This window comes from Mus caroli, unplaced genomic scaffold, assembly GCF_978045245.1.
Source record: "Mus caroli unplaced genomic scaffold, Mus_caroli_1 scaffold_9, whole genome shotgun sequence".
Lineage (NCBI taxonomy): Eukaryota > Metazoa > Chordata > Mammalia > Rodentia > Muridae > Mus > Mus caroli.
This window is the reverse complement of record NW_028227264.1, coordinates 28,532,157-28,546,870: the sequence shown is the minus strand read 5'-3', so window position 1 is coordinate 28,546,870 and position 14,714 is coordinate 28,532,157. Positions and strand designations below refer to the sequence as shown.

The 14,714-nt window shown below is 40.7% G+C and overlaps 1 protein-coding gene across 1 annotated transcript; it reads left to right on the top strand.

The window, feature by feature from the left end:
- Nucleotides 1-300: 300 nt before the first annotated feature.
- Nucleotides 301-2,297, top strand: LOC110303882 (tubulin delta chain-like). The gene is given in 2 exon segments (XM_085843344.1): nucleotides 301-661; nucleotides 1,285-2,297. Coding segments are annotated over 2 exon segments (1,374 nt in total).
- Nucleotides 2,298-14,714: the final 12,417 nt, after the last annotated feature.

Below are 14,714 nucleotides of genomic sequence, written 5' to 3'. Positions count from 1 at the left end.
ATATCTGAAGTTGATAAATTGAAATTGAACATGCGTGATTAACCTTCCTAAATAGAAGAAAGGAAACAGGGATCGAAAAAAGACAAACCCTGAGCAGAGCTCTTCCCATAAGGAGCGAGCGCATTTATTTGTTCTAGGTAGGGTTTTTTTTTTTTTTTTTAAGTATTGAAAGTGAGCATGCGTGTAGTGAGAGGGTTGATCTTCTGAAGTTTGAACCGATCTGAAACTGCTGGTCGCAGAGCTGTCAGTGACCCACCCCCTGGTGTTTTAGACTAAGCCTTGTTTGTGGCTTGGCATGTCATGTCGATAGTGACAGTACAGCTGGAGCAGTGTGGCAACCAGATTGGCTTTGAGGTGTTTGATGCTTTATTTAGAGACTCACACTGTTCCCAGGGACTCTGTTCTAAGAGGGAAAATGAGGCATATCAAGCTTCCTGCAGAGAAAGATTTTTCAGAGAGGAAGAAAATGGAGTTCCAGTTGCCCGGGCTGTTCTTGTTGACATGGAACCTAAAGTTATCAATCAAACCCTATCAAAAGCTGCCCAGTCTGGCCGATGGAATTATGGTCAGCACACGAGCTTTTGTCAGAAACAAGGATCTGGGAACAACTGGGCATACGGTTACTCTGTGCATGGACCGACTCATGAAGAATCTATAATGGGTCCTTTCAGCAAAATCTTGCTAGTGTATGCAATGGTGTCCGCGTTTAGAAGCTGATTATGGGATGGATCCCTGGATACGGCAGTCTCTAGATGGTCCATCCTTTCATCACAGCTCCAAACTTTGTCTCTGTAACTCCTTCCATGGCTGTTTTGTTCCCAATTCTAAGAAGGGGCACAGTGTCCACATTTTGGTCTTCATTCTTCTTGAGTTTCATGTCTCTTGTGAGACTATGCAGGGGCCTAGCAAACACAGGAGTGGATGCTCACAGTCAGCTATTGGATGTATCACAGGGCTCCCAATGGAGAAGCTAGAGAAAGTACCCAAGGAGCTAAAGGGATCTGCAACCCTATAGTTGGAACAACATGATGAACTAACCAGTACCCCGGAGCTCTTGTCTCTAGCTGCATATGTATCGAAAGATGGCCTAGTTGGCCATCACTGGAAAGAGAGGCCCATTGGACTTGCAAACTTTATATGCCCCAATATAGGGGAATGCCAGGGCCAAAAGAATGGGAATGGGTGGGTAGGGAAATGGGGGGCGCTATGGGGGACTTTTGGGATAGCATTGGAAATGTAATTGAGGAAAATATGTAATAAAAAATATTAAAAATTAAAAAAAAGAATCTATAATGAACTTAATCCAAACAGAGGTGGAGAAATGTGACTCTTTGAGTAGATTTTTCATCATAATGAGTTTGGCCGGGGGAACAGGATCAGGGCTGGGAGCCTTCATTACACAGAAGCTACAAGATCAGTACTCCAGTGCCTTGAAAATGAACCAGATTATATGACCTTATGGAACGGGTGAGGTCATTGTGCAGAACTACAACTTCATCTTGACTTTCTCTCACCTGTACCGGTCTTCAGATGCCCTGCTCATTCACGAGAATGACGCTGTCCATAAGATCTGTGCCAAACGGATGAACATCAAGCAGATCTCCTTCAGAGACTTAAATCAAGTTCTTGCCCACCAGCTGGGGAGTGTGTTCCAGCCTACATACTCTGAGGACAGCTCACTTCACTACCTCAGAAATCCACTAGGAGACTTAATGGAGCATTTAGTTCCCCACCCTGAATTTAAGATGCTGGGTGTCTGTAACATTCCTCAGATGTCTGCGGCGTCTCTGGCATACAGCACGTTTACCTGGGCCGGCCTCCTCAAGCATTTAAGACAGATACTTATTTCCAGTGCAAAAATGGAAGAAGGTATCAACTGGCAGGCACGGCCTCCTCTGTCAAGCCTTCCACCTATTGGCAAAGCGTCTGCCCACAAGGAGCATCATTTTAACACTTCTCTTGCTAACTTGGTCGTCCTCCGAGGGAGAGAGGTGCACAGTGCAGATGTAGAGGGATTTAAAGACCCAGCTCTCTACACTTCCTGGTTGGAGCCTGTTGATGCTTTCAGCGTGTGGAAAACCCAGCGAGCCTTTGACAAGTATGAGAAGTCTGCAGCCCTGGTCAGCAACAGCGAGCTCTTAGTAAAGCCACTGGATATGATTGTGGGCAAGGCGTGGAATATGTTCTCATCCAAAGCCTATATCCATCAGTACACAAAATTTGGAATGGAGGAAGAAGACTTTTTGGACAGCTTTGCATAGTTGGAGGAAGTTGTTGCCAGTTATGGTAGTCTTTGACCCTAAGCCAAGAGGAAAAGCTCTTTACAGGATTTTTGGACTAAAATATTTTCAAAACTGAGCTGTGCTCAGTGGTGCTTGCCTGTGACTGAGCTCTCTGGAGTCAGAAGCAGGAGTCAGGGGCTCAGGTCGTCCTTGACTACACTGAAAGTTCCAGGCCAACCTGGATGACATGAGACCCTGTCTCAGACTAGATAAATAAATACAAATATTTGCTTTCAGGTTCAGTCTGTTAAGTAATAAAGTAGAATGCTGATTCTAGTTTAGGTACTCTGTCCACAGACATAAAGAAAACACTTCCAGTGGAGTGGAGTAGATTTTCAGTGAAAACATGTATTAAGTATTTCATTTATAAGAAAAAAAAGCAGTGCTTCTATAAAGAACATGGTTTGGGGACTGGAGAGATGGCTCAGTGATTAAGAGCACTGGCTGCTCTTCCAGAGGTCCTGAGTTCAATTCCCAGCAACCACATGGTGGCTCACAACCATCTGTAATGGGCTATGATGGTCTCTTCTGGGGTGTGTGAAGAAAGTAACAGTGTATTCATATAAAACAAACAAATAAATCAATCTTTAAAAAGAAAAAAAAAGAATTGAAATGTCATTTTGATGGAGTTTTCCTTTGATGAGCATGTGCTATCCTTCCCCATCTCTTTTGATTAGTTTTGGTTTGAAGTCTATTTTGTTAAATATTAAAATGGCTATATCAGCTTGTTTCTTAGGTCCATTTGCTAAGAATATTTTTTCCAACCTTTCACCCTGAGGTAATGTCTATCCTTGGTGTTGAGGTGTGCTTCTTGGATGCAGCAGAAGGATGGATGTCTATTAGTCTGTATCTTTTTATTGGGAAATTGAGAATCGATATTGATATTGAAAGAGATTGTTTTAGTTATGGTTTCTATTGCTACTAAGAGTCACCATGCACAGTAACTCTTATATAAGAAAGTATTTAATTCAGGCTGGCTGACAGTTTCAGAGGTTTAGTCCATTGTTGTCATGGCAAGAAACATGGCAACACATAGGCAGACATGGTGCTAGAGAAGGAGCTGAGAGTTCTGTATGGAAGATCTGAAGCAGCATGAATAGAAGGCCACACTGGGCCTGGCTTGAGCATCTGAGCATCAAAGCCCACCCCCAATGACATACCAACTCCAATAAGGAAGGCCACACCTCCTAATAGTGCCATTCCACATAGGACTATGAGGGCCATTTTTATTCAAACCACCATAAGTGCTATTGATCAATGAATGTCATTATGTTGGTGATGGTGATGGTGGTGGCGGTGGTGGCGGTTGGTGTGTGTGTGTGTGCTTCCCTTCCTTTGGTTTTGGTTTTGGAGATTATATATTTTCCATGTTTTATGAATGTATTAATCTTCTTAGGTTGAAATTTTTCCTCCACTACCTTTTGGAGGGCTGGATTTGTAGATAGCTACTATTTACATTTGACTTTAACAGGAAATAGCTTATTTTCTCCATCTATGGTGATTAAAATTTTTGCTGACCATAGTAGTATGTACTGGCATCTGTGGTCTTTTAGAATATGCAGCTCATTTGTCCAAGACCTTCTGACTTTTAAAGTCTTCATTGGGAAGTCAGGTATGATTCTAATAGGTCTGCCTCTATATGTTACTTGGCATTTTTCCTTACAGTTTTTAATATTCTTCCTTTATTCTCTGTTTTTTGTATTTTGGTTATTATGTTGTGAGGGGACTCTCTTTTCTGGTCCACTCTATTTGGTGTTCTGAATGCTTCTTGTACATTTACATACATCTCCTTATGTAGATTAGGAAATTTTTCTTCATTGATTTTGTTAAAAAGATTTTCTGTACCTTATCTTTCTTCTATTTCTGTTATTTTTAGGTTTGTTTTCTTTTTCCAATGTGTCCCAGATTTCTTGTATAATTTGAGCGAGCAATTTTTTTTGTTTTTATCTCATAGAGACTCAGAACTCTACAATCTCTCCACCCAGCTCACTAAGTTCCCACTAGCAAGTCACTACCATGTCAACCCCATGCTTCAAATCCCCCATGGCCTCTGTGGTGCACCTCAGTCAAACCCATGCTTTCTCTCTTGAACCCAGACAAGCCTCTGTGTGAAGGAAAACACCACACAAACTTAGTTCAGAAACAATGGTAACTCTATCCCTGGATGCAGCAACTAAAATCCTAAACTTGTAAGCCTTACTAAATCTAAATCCTCCAGTGGTGAATTCTGATGGATCTGCCACTGAAACCAGGAGACACTCATTGCTACATCTTGTCCTCATTCTATCCCCATCCAAAAGGGCCTAACTCACTCCTGCTTCCTCTCTTCCTCTCTCCATCCCGGAAGTCCTGCCTAATCACCCAGTGATTGGCTCCTTTATTCATTAGGGGATTGGTTCACAAGAAGTCACTTGAGGAGTCACTCACTCCTTGTCTACAACCCCTCCCAGGAGAGCAGAATTAACATACAAACAGCACCAGGCCCATCCACATGTTTCCTTCAACTGTTTGTATTTTCCTAGTTTTCTTTAAAGGATTTATTCATTTCCTCCAACTGTTTGTTTGTGTTTTCCTGAATTTCTATAAGGAATTTCATACAATTGGTTTTAGGATCTTTTTTGTGTGCTTCAGCTATGTTTGAATGTTCAGGGTCTGCTGTGGAAGGATATCTGCCCTCTAGTAGAAACATACTGTGTTCTTACCCTGGCATCTAGACATCTGGGTCTAGGTGCTGCTTTCTAGGTTTGTCAATTGTTAGACAGGTATTTTGTTCCTTGGTTTCTGATTCCTCTCTTGCTGTGTGTTGCCTGTTTTACTGGCCTGCTGAGCTGGTGTGTTTACAAGGAATGTCTGCTGGTGTTGGAGGCTTAAATGAAATGAGTTGGGGGGGAGGGTCCTTAGGAGGGAATTGTCTGTGTGGGTCCACTGGAGATATGAGGAGGGAGGAAGGAAAGCTGCAGCTGGATCTGTTTCAACATTAAGGACTAGACTGAGTTACTGGATCTAGGGAAACACAGAGAGAGAGAGAGAGAGAGAGAGAGAGAGAGAGAGAGAGAGAGAGAGAGAGAGAGAGAGAGAGAGAGAGAGAGAGGTCTGTAGGTCTGTAGGTAGGCTACCTGTTTTTCTGGCAGATGTGGCCTATGGTTGAGCCTGAAGTGCTTGCTTGCTTGAGTTGGGGGTTGAGATAGAACAAAGACTGGGGATGGGTAGAAGGGGATGTTCTGTGGATACACAGGAGATCTGGGTAGGAGGAAAGAAGTCTGCAGCTGGTGTACTGTTGCAACTTTAGGGATGGGACTGAGGGACTAGGTCTAGGGAAACAGAGAGAGTGGAGAAGGTCTCAGCTTGCTTTCTCCTGCTCTGATGAAGCTCATAGCCAAAAGCAACTTAGGGAAGAAAATCTTTATTTTATCTTACAATCTCAGTTCACAATCCATCTCAGAGAAAATTCTGGGCAAAGCAGAAACCTGGAGACAGTAACTGAAGCAGAAGTCGTGAGATGGAGCGGTTACCTCTCAGGTGGCATAGGTGGGTTAGGCCTTCCCACTTCAATCATTAATAAAGAAATCCCACAGACTTGCCAACAGACCAATCTGCTGGAGGCATTTTCTCAGTTAAGGTCCTATCTTCCCAGATGACCCTAAATGTGCCAAATTAACAAAAAACTAACCTGCAGTAGCCGGGCGTGGTGGCGCACGACTTTAATCCCAGCACTCAGGACGCAGACGCAGGTGGATTTCTGAGTGCGAGGCCAGTCTGGTCTACAAAGTGAGTTCCAGGACAGCCAGGGCTATTCAGAGAAACCCTGTCTCGAAAAACCAAAAACAAACAAACAATCAAACAATCAAACAAACAAAACCTAACCTGCACATGTGCTAAGTAATGGGTCTTACATGGTGGTCTCTGTGATGCAATATTCCAGAGCCAGGCACACCTAACTGCTACAGCCTTCTTGGTATTCAAAAGGAGTCTTCTTCTTGACATTTTTATTGTTCCTACAAAGCACTTTTTTTAAATAATAAAATAGCTCTGAAGAGGTCAGTGTTTTGAATCTGTGGAATAAGAAATAACCCAACACTCTCTTCTTGCCCACTGTGACTCTCCAGGTCAATCCAGGAGCAACCATATTAAATAGGTGTGCTCTGAGTCAAAGCCTAAAGGCCATTCTTTTTTAAGGCTTTGAAAAAGGAAAGCCCAAACCAAGAGCAATCTTTATGTAATCTCTTGATAATATTTTCATTAGCAGTTAATGAGTCAAAAACTGTCTTTATGCAACAATGAAAAAGAAATGATTGCTCTTCCTGTGACTTTACAACTTGAAGAAAATGGAAATGTTTCCAGCAAGTATTCTGTTAAAAAGGGCACCTGAATTGATACATGTTGACTATTCAGAGGAAGTCATATAGGCCCAAAATATCACTCAGAAACTCTTGCACCATCTGTGTTTTCTCACGGAGGTGGTCTGTGGGATGGAGAGTTTTACTGAAAGATGACCTTCACAACTTGACTGATTCATCATTCTGATTAATAAGAGATTTTACCCCTTCTGCAGACTGTCTTGTCCTCCTCTGTAGATCTCACAGATCAGGAATGCAGAGGAGCTCTGTGGCTTGGAAAGAGCCCACGCTATTGGGGATAGCCCTGAGGCTAATTGTATTTGATGTTAATTCCATTCTCCTGTGAGGGGTTATGAACATGGAATGAGTCAGCACTCAGGTGATTTCCTATAAACCTGCTTCCCACCTTAATTTGTAAAATAAAGGAGAGCTGATGATTGGGCAAATAAAAAGAAAGGTGGAGCAGAAGGAGAGAGAGAAAGAAAAGAAGGAGAAAATGGAAGAGGGAGAGGAAGCAGAGGAGGAGGAAGAAGGAGGAAAGCGGAGCAGAAGCACATGGCCTGGAGAAACCACAAGTTCTAAGTGGTCTCATAAGCTGTGGCAGATGGTAGTGTAGCGGTAGATCTGCCCAATCTAGGCGCACAGCATGTAATCATATTAACTGTGTTGTGTTTTCATTGCCACGGCATATTTGGGAGGAGATTTACTGCAACAAAATTTTACTGCACATTGAATTTCTCTGGATATACACTAAATTGTCAGCAAGGGAAGGCCCCATGGGCCTCTGAAGTCACTGGCACTGTGAGCTGGTACAGGGACAGGGCACAAAATCAAAAAGGTTTTGCATCTTTTAATTATCTGTCCACAAAACTGTGTATACATCCTGATAAGCACAGAACTCATTTAAATAATTGAGTCTTTTTCTACCCAATTCTGAATGAGTTCTCTGAGCAACCTGGTTTTGAGAGAATTAGCTGGACCTTGGGCTCCACCCCCACATATACACATATATTAACGCTCTAAGAACCCGGATACTAAGGAGACATTATTGACATAGAGAATAAAAACTGGGTAGAGGGCATAGAGTTAAAGAACTTAATAAAAAAACTAGCGTTGTAATATGTGCACATGCATTCTACTAGTTTTATCCCTCTAAAGAATGATGCACAATGCAGATGATGTATGTGAGTGAAGTGGAATGCCTGTTGTCAGTTGTTCAGCAATGCTAGGGTAGGAACCATGAGTTGAATGTCATGAGAATATATTAGTCATTTCAAGAAAAAACTGTGACAGAATGGGAGTTTTCAATGTGTAAGATTTCATATTGAGCAAGAATACAATTTTTCTAAACATGAATTTGTCACCTGGGAACTACAGCATAAGCAAGGGGTTTGGTTACACGAGAAAGAAATATGCTTAAGAAGCAAAGTGAAGAGTTCGAGGCCAGCCTGGTCTACAAAGTGAGTGCCAGGACAGCCAAGGCTACACAGAGAAACCCTGTCTCGAAAAACCAAAAAAAAAAAAAAAAAGAAGCAAAGTGAAAACAAGAAACAAAGCTCATTGGAAGCAAGAAGTCCAAATGCTTTGAAAAGTGACGACACAGACATATTTAAGAACTGACACAGCCACTGGACATTTGTGGCCAATAGTGAGACCAATAGTGGTGGTCAGTAGAGATGACTAGGGTAAGCAAAAATGTCTTGTTCACAATTTGCTGCTTCATACAGGGTGTTGACTGTTAGGAAAGCTATTACTGGCTGGGCATTTCTAGAGCCCTGCAAATGATATTCTTATGTTCCTTATAAGACAGAACATTCTCACATTTATCTTAAGATAAATAAACTAAGGCTCAGAAACTGTTACTTCTTCAAAGGCAAGCACGGGTCATTACTAGTTATCCATCAACAATAACAAAAAAAAAAAAAAAAAAAAAAAAAAACTTCTCAATGAGGGCCATGCATAATAATGAAGCAGTAAGAAAAAAAGCAAAAATATTGTTCTAAGTATCTATTATAGATCAGGTGCAATAATTTTTCCTTGAGCAAAATCCTTATCTGCTAGTTCTTTTCAGTTCAGGGTTCAGGGTGTCTGACAATCTGTGACAGGCACAGGGATGTGACAGACAAACCTATAAATTGAAGGAGGGACATCTGTAACTTAGCTTCTTGGACTGTGGTAATCACCCAATGTGGGAAGCCACATGTGCCGGTGCAGGGTGGCGCTGGCTTCTGCTGGCCACCACACATGCATAGGCAGTAAAGTTTTTTTTGCCAAGATGAGGTTTTGAGAATTAACCAAAAATTAACCAATCAGATGAGAGACAAGTTAACCAATCAGATGAGAGACAAGTTAACCAATCAGATGTGGGCATGCAAATGAGGTGGTAAGCATAACCCAAGCACAACCAATCTGGGTGTGAGACATGCCTCTCCTAGGCCTATATAAGCAGCACCAGTTCTGGGCTTGGGGTCTCTTTGCCTCTGCAATCAAGCTCCCCCAATAAACGTGTGCAGAAGGATCCTGTTGCAGCGTAGTTCTTGCTGGCGAGTCGGGTGTGCGCAAGACCCCAACCCTCTAGCAGCATCAGGGTTGGCCTCAGATTTGGGCAGACCGTTGTTTCTCTTGAGATCTTATTTGAATCTGGGAACTGAAAAGAACTGAGGGGAGATATCATAATGGTGGAGGACCATAAAGACCTGAAGCTGATGGGCATCTCTGATGCCAAGCTCCCTTCTAAGAAGGCCAGATCTCATGAGTCCAGCTTAGCTAGCAGACTTCTCCCTTGGCTCAGTTCTGCCTCCACCTCTCCATTTCACAAAGGCATAACCTGAATAAGCACTCACACACCACAGTCCCACACAGTGATTGCTTCCAGAGAACACAGCTGGCAAGCCAAAGTGCATTGAATTTGGAAAGTCATAACAATGGGAAAAAATTAGATTATTGTGTTGTATCTTATTTAGTCATAATAAAATACCCAAAGAGAAGAAGAAATAAGGCCAGCAAGCTAATAAAGGGAATTTTTATTGTTTTCTGATCAACTCTGAATGGAAGAGACACATTGTGCATAGAAGGATGGTGCAGGTGTAGCTCTCTTGCTTTCTAAGGTTCATTTATTCAGAAAGAGAGAAAAGTGAAGCCAAGTTCACAAAACCACCAGGGAGACTATGCCATTTATAGGTAGTTATGACTTCTTTAGTCTCAGGGCTGCTAGCACATGAATTTTCATTCTGGCTTCCCTCACCCGTGTGATAATAGAAAGATACATGAGGGCAGGAGTAGTAAAGCTGAAATTCTGCAGTGAGTCTTTCATGGTTAAAAATCATGGTTATTTTAATCATTGCTGTCATGGACAAAGATGACATTTCTGCTTGAAGTTGGCACATTGCTTCTCTCAGCCTCACAGTCAGGGCTCCCTGTTTTTCTTTGCTCTTGTGCTGTTGCTGTGTTGTTGGTTTCAATTATTTTCTTAAGACAAATTTATATCCACACACCCACTGCCAAAGGCAAGGATTGGCAGACTCAATTTCTTCTTTGTGACCTAAACTGGGCAAAGGAAATGGTTTTGCCATTATCAAATTCAAGTCACTTTACATCTGTTCTCAGAAAGATCTTTTCATAGATAGCACTTCTGACTTTCCTTTAACATCCCCCTCTTTAAGATCTAATTATGATCATTTTAAGTGTAGGAAATTTTACATATTTTATATTAGTATCTTATCCAAGGTCATATTTCCTTCTTTTATGAGCCTAGCAAGTCATACAAAGGCACATGGTATTTCCTCGTCCATGATGCTTTCTATACATACATTTTTACTCTAAATATTCTATGTCCTTGTGGTGATAGAAAGATCCTCTCACAGCAGTAACAAACCACAGCTTTGATGTGAGCCTTTCTATTTTTTTTTAACCACTGTGAGAGACACAACAACCTAGTGCATGAACTTGGCTGAATAATTCTAAGGCTTTTTCTCACACTTCTAAGGATACTGTTGGTTCATTGACAGTTGGAATTTGTTGTCTTCTGTTGATCCTCAAAATTCTGACCAATTGTGAAATGCCCTTCCACCTGGATCAAATCAGCCCTGCTAAGCTGTCCCCAATCCATTAATATTTTCCCCCAATGTACATCTTTGCTTCCCAATCTCTGTTACCAAGTTTTTTAAAGGGATGGAGGGGTTGTTCCCTAACTGTATTTGGTCATTTAAAATATCTTCCTTCTTTCTCTTCCTTTCACAAACTCACCACACCTCCAGTTCACCTCTGACCCCCACACCATCCCAGCCATTTCATCACTAACTTGGCTTGGGTCAGCAGAGTGATTCACAGAGCCATAAACCTTAGTGGATGGGACCTTAAAGGTCAGCTAATTCAACCACTGAACTAAGTGGAAAAAAACAGCTTGTATTTTCATTCTTCCTTCCCTGCTTTCTCAAATTCAACCACAAATAGGAATCGTACCACTGACTAACTGAAATTGGTTGCTTTGGATGGATTTTAAACCAAAGTAGATTTTTCTTTCTCTCTAAGATGACTGAAGTAGGATACAGCCAACATTAAACACTGGAATGCAGATAAGGAAACTTCCAAAGAGAAAAATAATAGTTCTTAAAATTATCTTTCTCACAACATAGAGTTGCTCACACCACTTCAAAAGTGTTCAAAGACCAGTAAGGTGGTTCAGTAGAAAAAGGTTTCTGCCACCAAGTTTGATACTGGAACCCATGTAGTAGAAAGAGAGAAGTGATTTGCAAGTTGTTCTCTGCCCTCTACAAACACACCAGACATGAGTACACACACACACACACACATACACACACACACAAATGAGCAGAATGTAATAAAAATATTTTAAGTGTTCAAAGGTGAAGAAACAGGTTTATTCCATTTGCTCCATTTATTCCACAGGTAATAAAGAATTATTCAATCAAAATAGTATCATCAGAATACAAAGTACAAAAAGTTACTGCATACATACATCTAAGGACTGAAGCAATGGCTCAGCGATTAAAAGCACTCAATGATCTTCTAGAAACCCAGGTCAATTGCCCAGAATTCACATAGTGCCTCACAACCATTAGTCATTCTACTCCCAAGGGGATCCTACACCTTCTTCTAGCCTCCCTGAGCACTGCACAAATGTAATGCAAGCATATATAGGCAAATCACCCATATACATTAAATTTTGTAAATGAAAAGTCACTATATACACAATATACATCTCAAAACTTGGGCAAATTTAAGCTTATATGTGACAACTGTCTAGCCATTTAGAAAATGAAAAGAAAATTAATGTAGTATAACACTATAACAATAAATTCCAAATTCATCACGTCTCAATATGCCAAATGAAATCATGATTGCGCTAGAATAAAGCATTTATTGAGTTCCTTTCAAATCTGAATGTCAGAAAAGGCTTTATTGTCTCAAAACTCAGACCAATGAAAGAAAAGATTGATAAATGCAATGCTTTATTTTTTAAGTAAAATAACATGGAACAAAACCCCAAACATATCCAAAACCAAGATCCAGAGGCAATCAAAGAATTACAACAAAATATTTGCAACATATGTTATTCATATATTCATTGTCATGGCTAGGTTTATGTCAACTTGACACAAGCTAGAGTCAGCAGAAAGGAGGAAAACTTAATGAAGAAAACTGCCTTTCTGAGACCCAGCTGTAGGGTACTTATTATTGATGGGGGGGGGATCCAGTCTATTGTGGGAAGTGCCATGCCTGCACTGATGGTCCTGGATACTATTAGAAAGCAGAGTGAGCAAGCCATGAAGAGCAAACCAGTAAGCAGCACCATCCATGGGCTCTGCATCATCACCTGCCTCCAGGTTCCTATACTGTTGGAGTTCCTGTCCTGACTTCCTTCTATGATGAAATACAGTGTGGAAGTGTTAGTCTAATAAACCCTTTTCTCCCCAAGTAGCTTTGGTCATGCTGTTTCATTGTAGCAATAGTAACCCGACTAAAACAAGTTGGTACCAGGAGTAGGGTATTTCTGTGACAGAGCTGGCAATGTTGTTGTTTAGAGGTTTGTGGAAGAACTTTGAGACTTTGGACTAGAAAAGCTGTTCTGTTGAAGCTTGAAGGATTAGAATGATCAGCTGCAGTACAGACACTGGAAGTCTGGCTTATGACATTTCAGAGGGAAAAATTAAAGACTTATTTGTTATTTCAAATTAAAATCCTGTGGTTCTAGCAAAGCTTTTCGTTTAATTCCCTGTGGCAAATAAATTGGCTGTGGGGATGCATACTTATAACTGAGTATGAAGAGACAGGAATATCATAGGGTCAATGGCTCTGACCTTCAAGGTATCTGCAGTCATGTAACTATGTCCACAAGGACACACACACACATACACTACATGTGTGCATACATGTTTACTTGTATAGTTTAAAGTAATCAAAATAAATATTTAAAGAATAATGAACCTGGTGTCTGCTTAAATCCTACTTTCATGTATGAATAGGACTTTAGTTTCTCCCATCCAAATACTAACCAAGCCCAAGTCTGCTTAGCTCCCAAGATAAAATTCATTGAGGGTAATATGGCCATAGTCAAAAACTAATCTAATACTACATTGTGTTATATTGACTTGAGATCATGTCTTTGGTTATTGGCTAATGATTGATGTGGGAGAGTCCACCCCAACATGAGTAGTACCCCTGTCCAGGCAGAACTGAGTTGTATAGGAAGGTAAACTGAGAAAGCCATGGAAAACAAACCAGTAAGTAAAATTGCTCCATGGTTTCTCTGTCCAGGTTGCTGGCTTGAATTCCTGCCTTGAGTTCCTTGATGAAAGTTCGCAATGTGTAAGTTTTATATGATAGAGAAACCCTTTCCTTCCCCCATGTAAGTCAGAATTTTATTACAGCAATAGAAAGTGAGAACACTGGGGAAATAATATGCATTGACTTATTAATAACAGCTAATTGAGAATTATTAGTCCATTCAGACTAAGCAAGGTACTAAGCAACAGTAGTCTAGTATCAACTAATTCCAAAGAGAACTGTGTATTTTTCTTTGTGTGTATGATGTCAGAGTCCAGCAGAGTGAAGAACTTGTCAAATAGGAAATCATCTTAGCATGAGAAAGAAACAAAGAAACAAAGAAAGAGAAAAGAAAAGATAAGAAAAAGTCTATGAAAAGAGAAGATGAAGTGTGTGTGTGTGTGTGTGTGTGTGTGTGTGTGTGTGTGGAGAGAGAGAGAGAGAGAGAGAGAGAGAGAGAGAGAGAGAATCAAACTGGATTTCCCCCTAGACATCTGTTTGTTGTGCCTTGCATTGTTTTTCACTAGAAAGAATGGAGGGAATTAATTGGTCATGTTACTGCTTGCCTTGAATACACTTTTAACCATAATTTAAACTCTGATAACAGCTGATTACAGAAACAGATCAAATGCCCTATTGATTTCCTCTTGTGATACAAAATAGTCAATGAGAAGCAGAATTCTCAGTGTGCTTTGGTTTGGGATGATTCTTACCAGACTTTTGGGTAACTTCAGGGGGAGCCAAAAGGAACAGTGAGAGAAATCCAGGCACAATATTAAACAAAAGAAAACTCAAACTGAGGGAACACTTAAAAAGATTTTTTAAAAGGATCTTGAACGGGAACCTCAGAGGAAAGGCTCACCAACAGAATACAAGAGATGGAAGAGAGAATCTCAGACACTGATGATAAGATAGAAGAAATGGATACCTCAGCCAAAGAAAATGTTACATCTAAAGAAAAAAGAAAAAAAAAATCAATCACAAAACATCCAGGAAATCCGGCACACAATGAAAAAAAATCTATGAATAATAGTGATAAAGGAAGGAGAAGAAACCCAGGTCAAAGACATAGAAAATATTTTCAAAAAGAAAACATAGAAGAAAACTTCCCCAACCTAAGAAGGTAACATCTAATGATGTACAAGAAAAATGCCAAATAAGAAACAGACTAGACCAGAAAAGAAATTCCCCTGACATATGAGAATGCTCTCCTCCAAACGGGGAAAGAAAACCCATTGCCCATGGATTCAGTCTCTGGTGGTACTGGATGTACAAGCTGGGTAAAGTTATCTGAAAGAGATCTTCAACT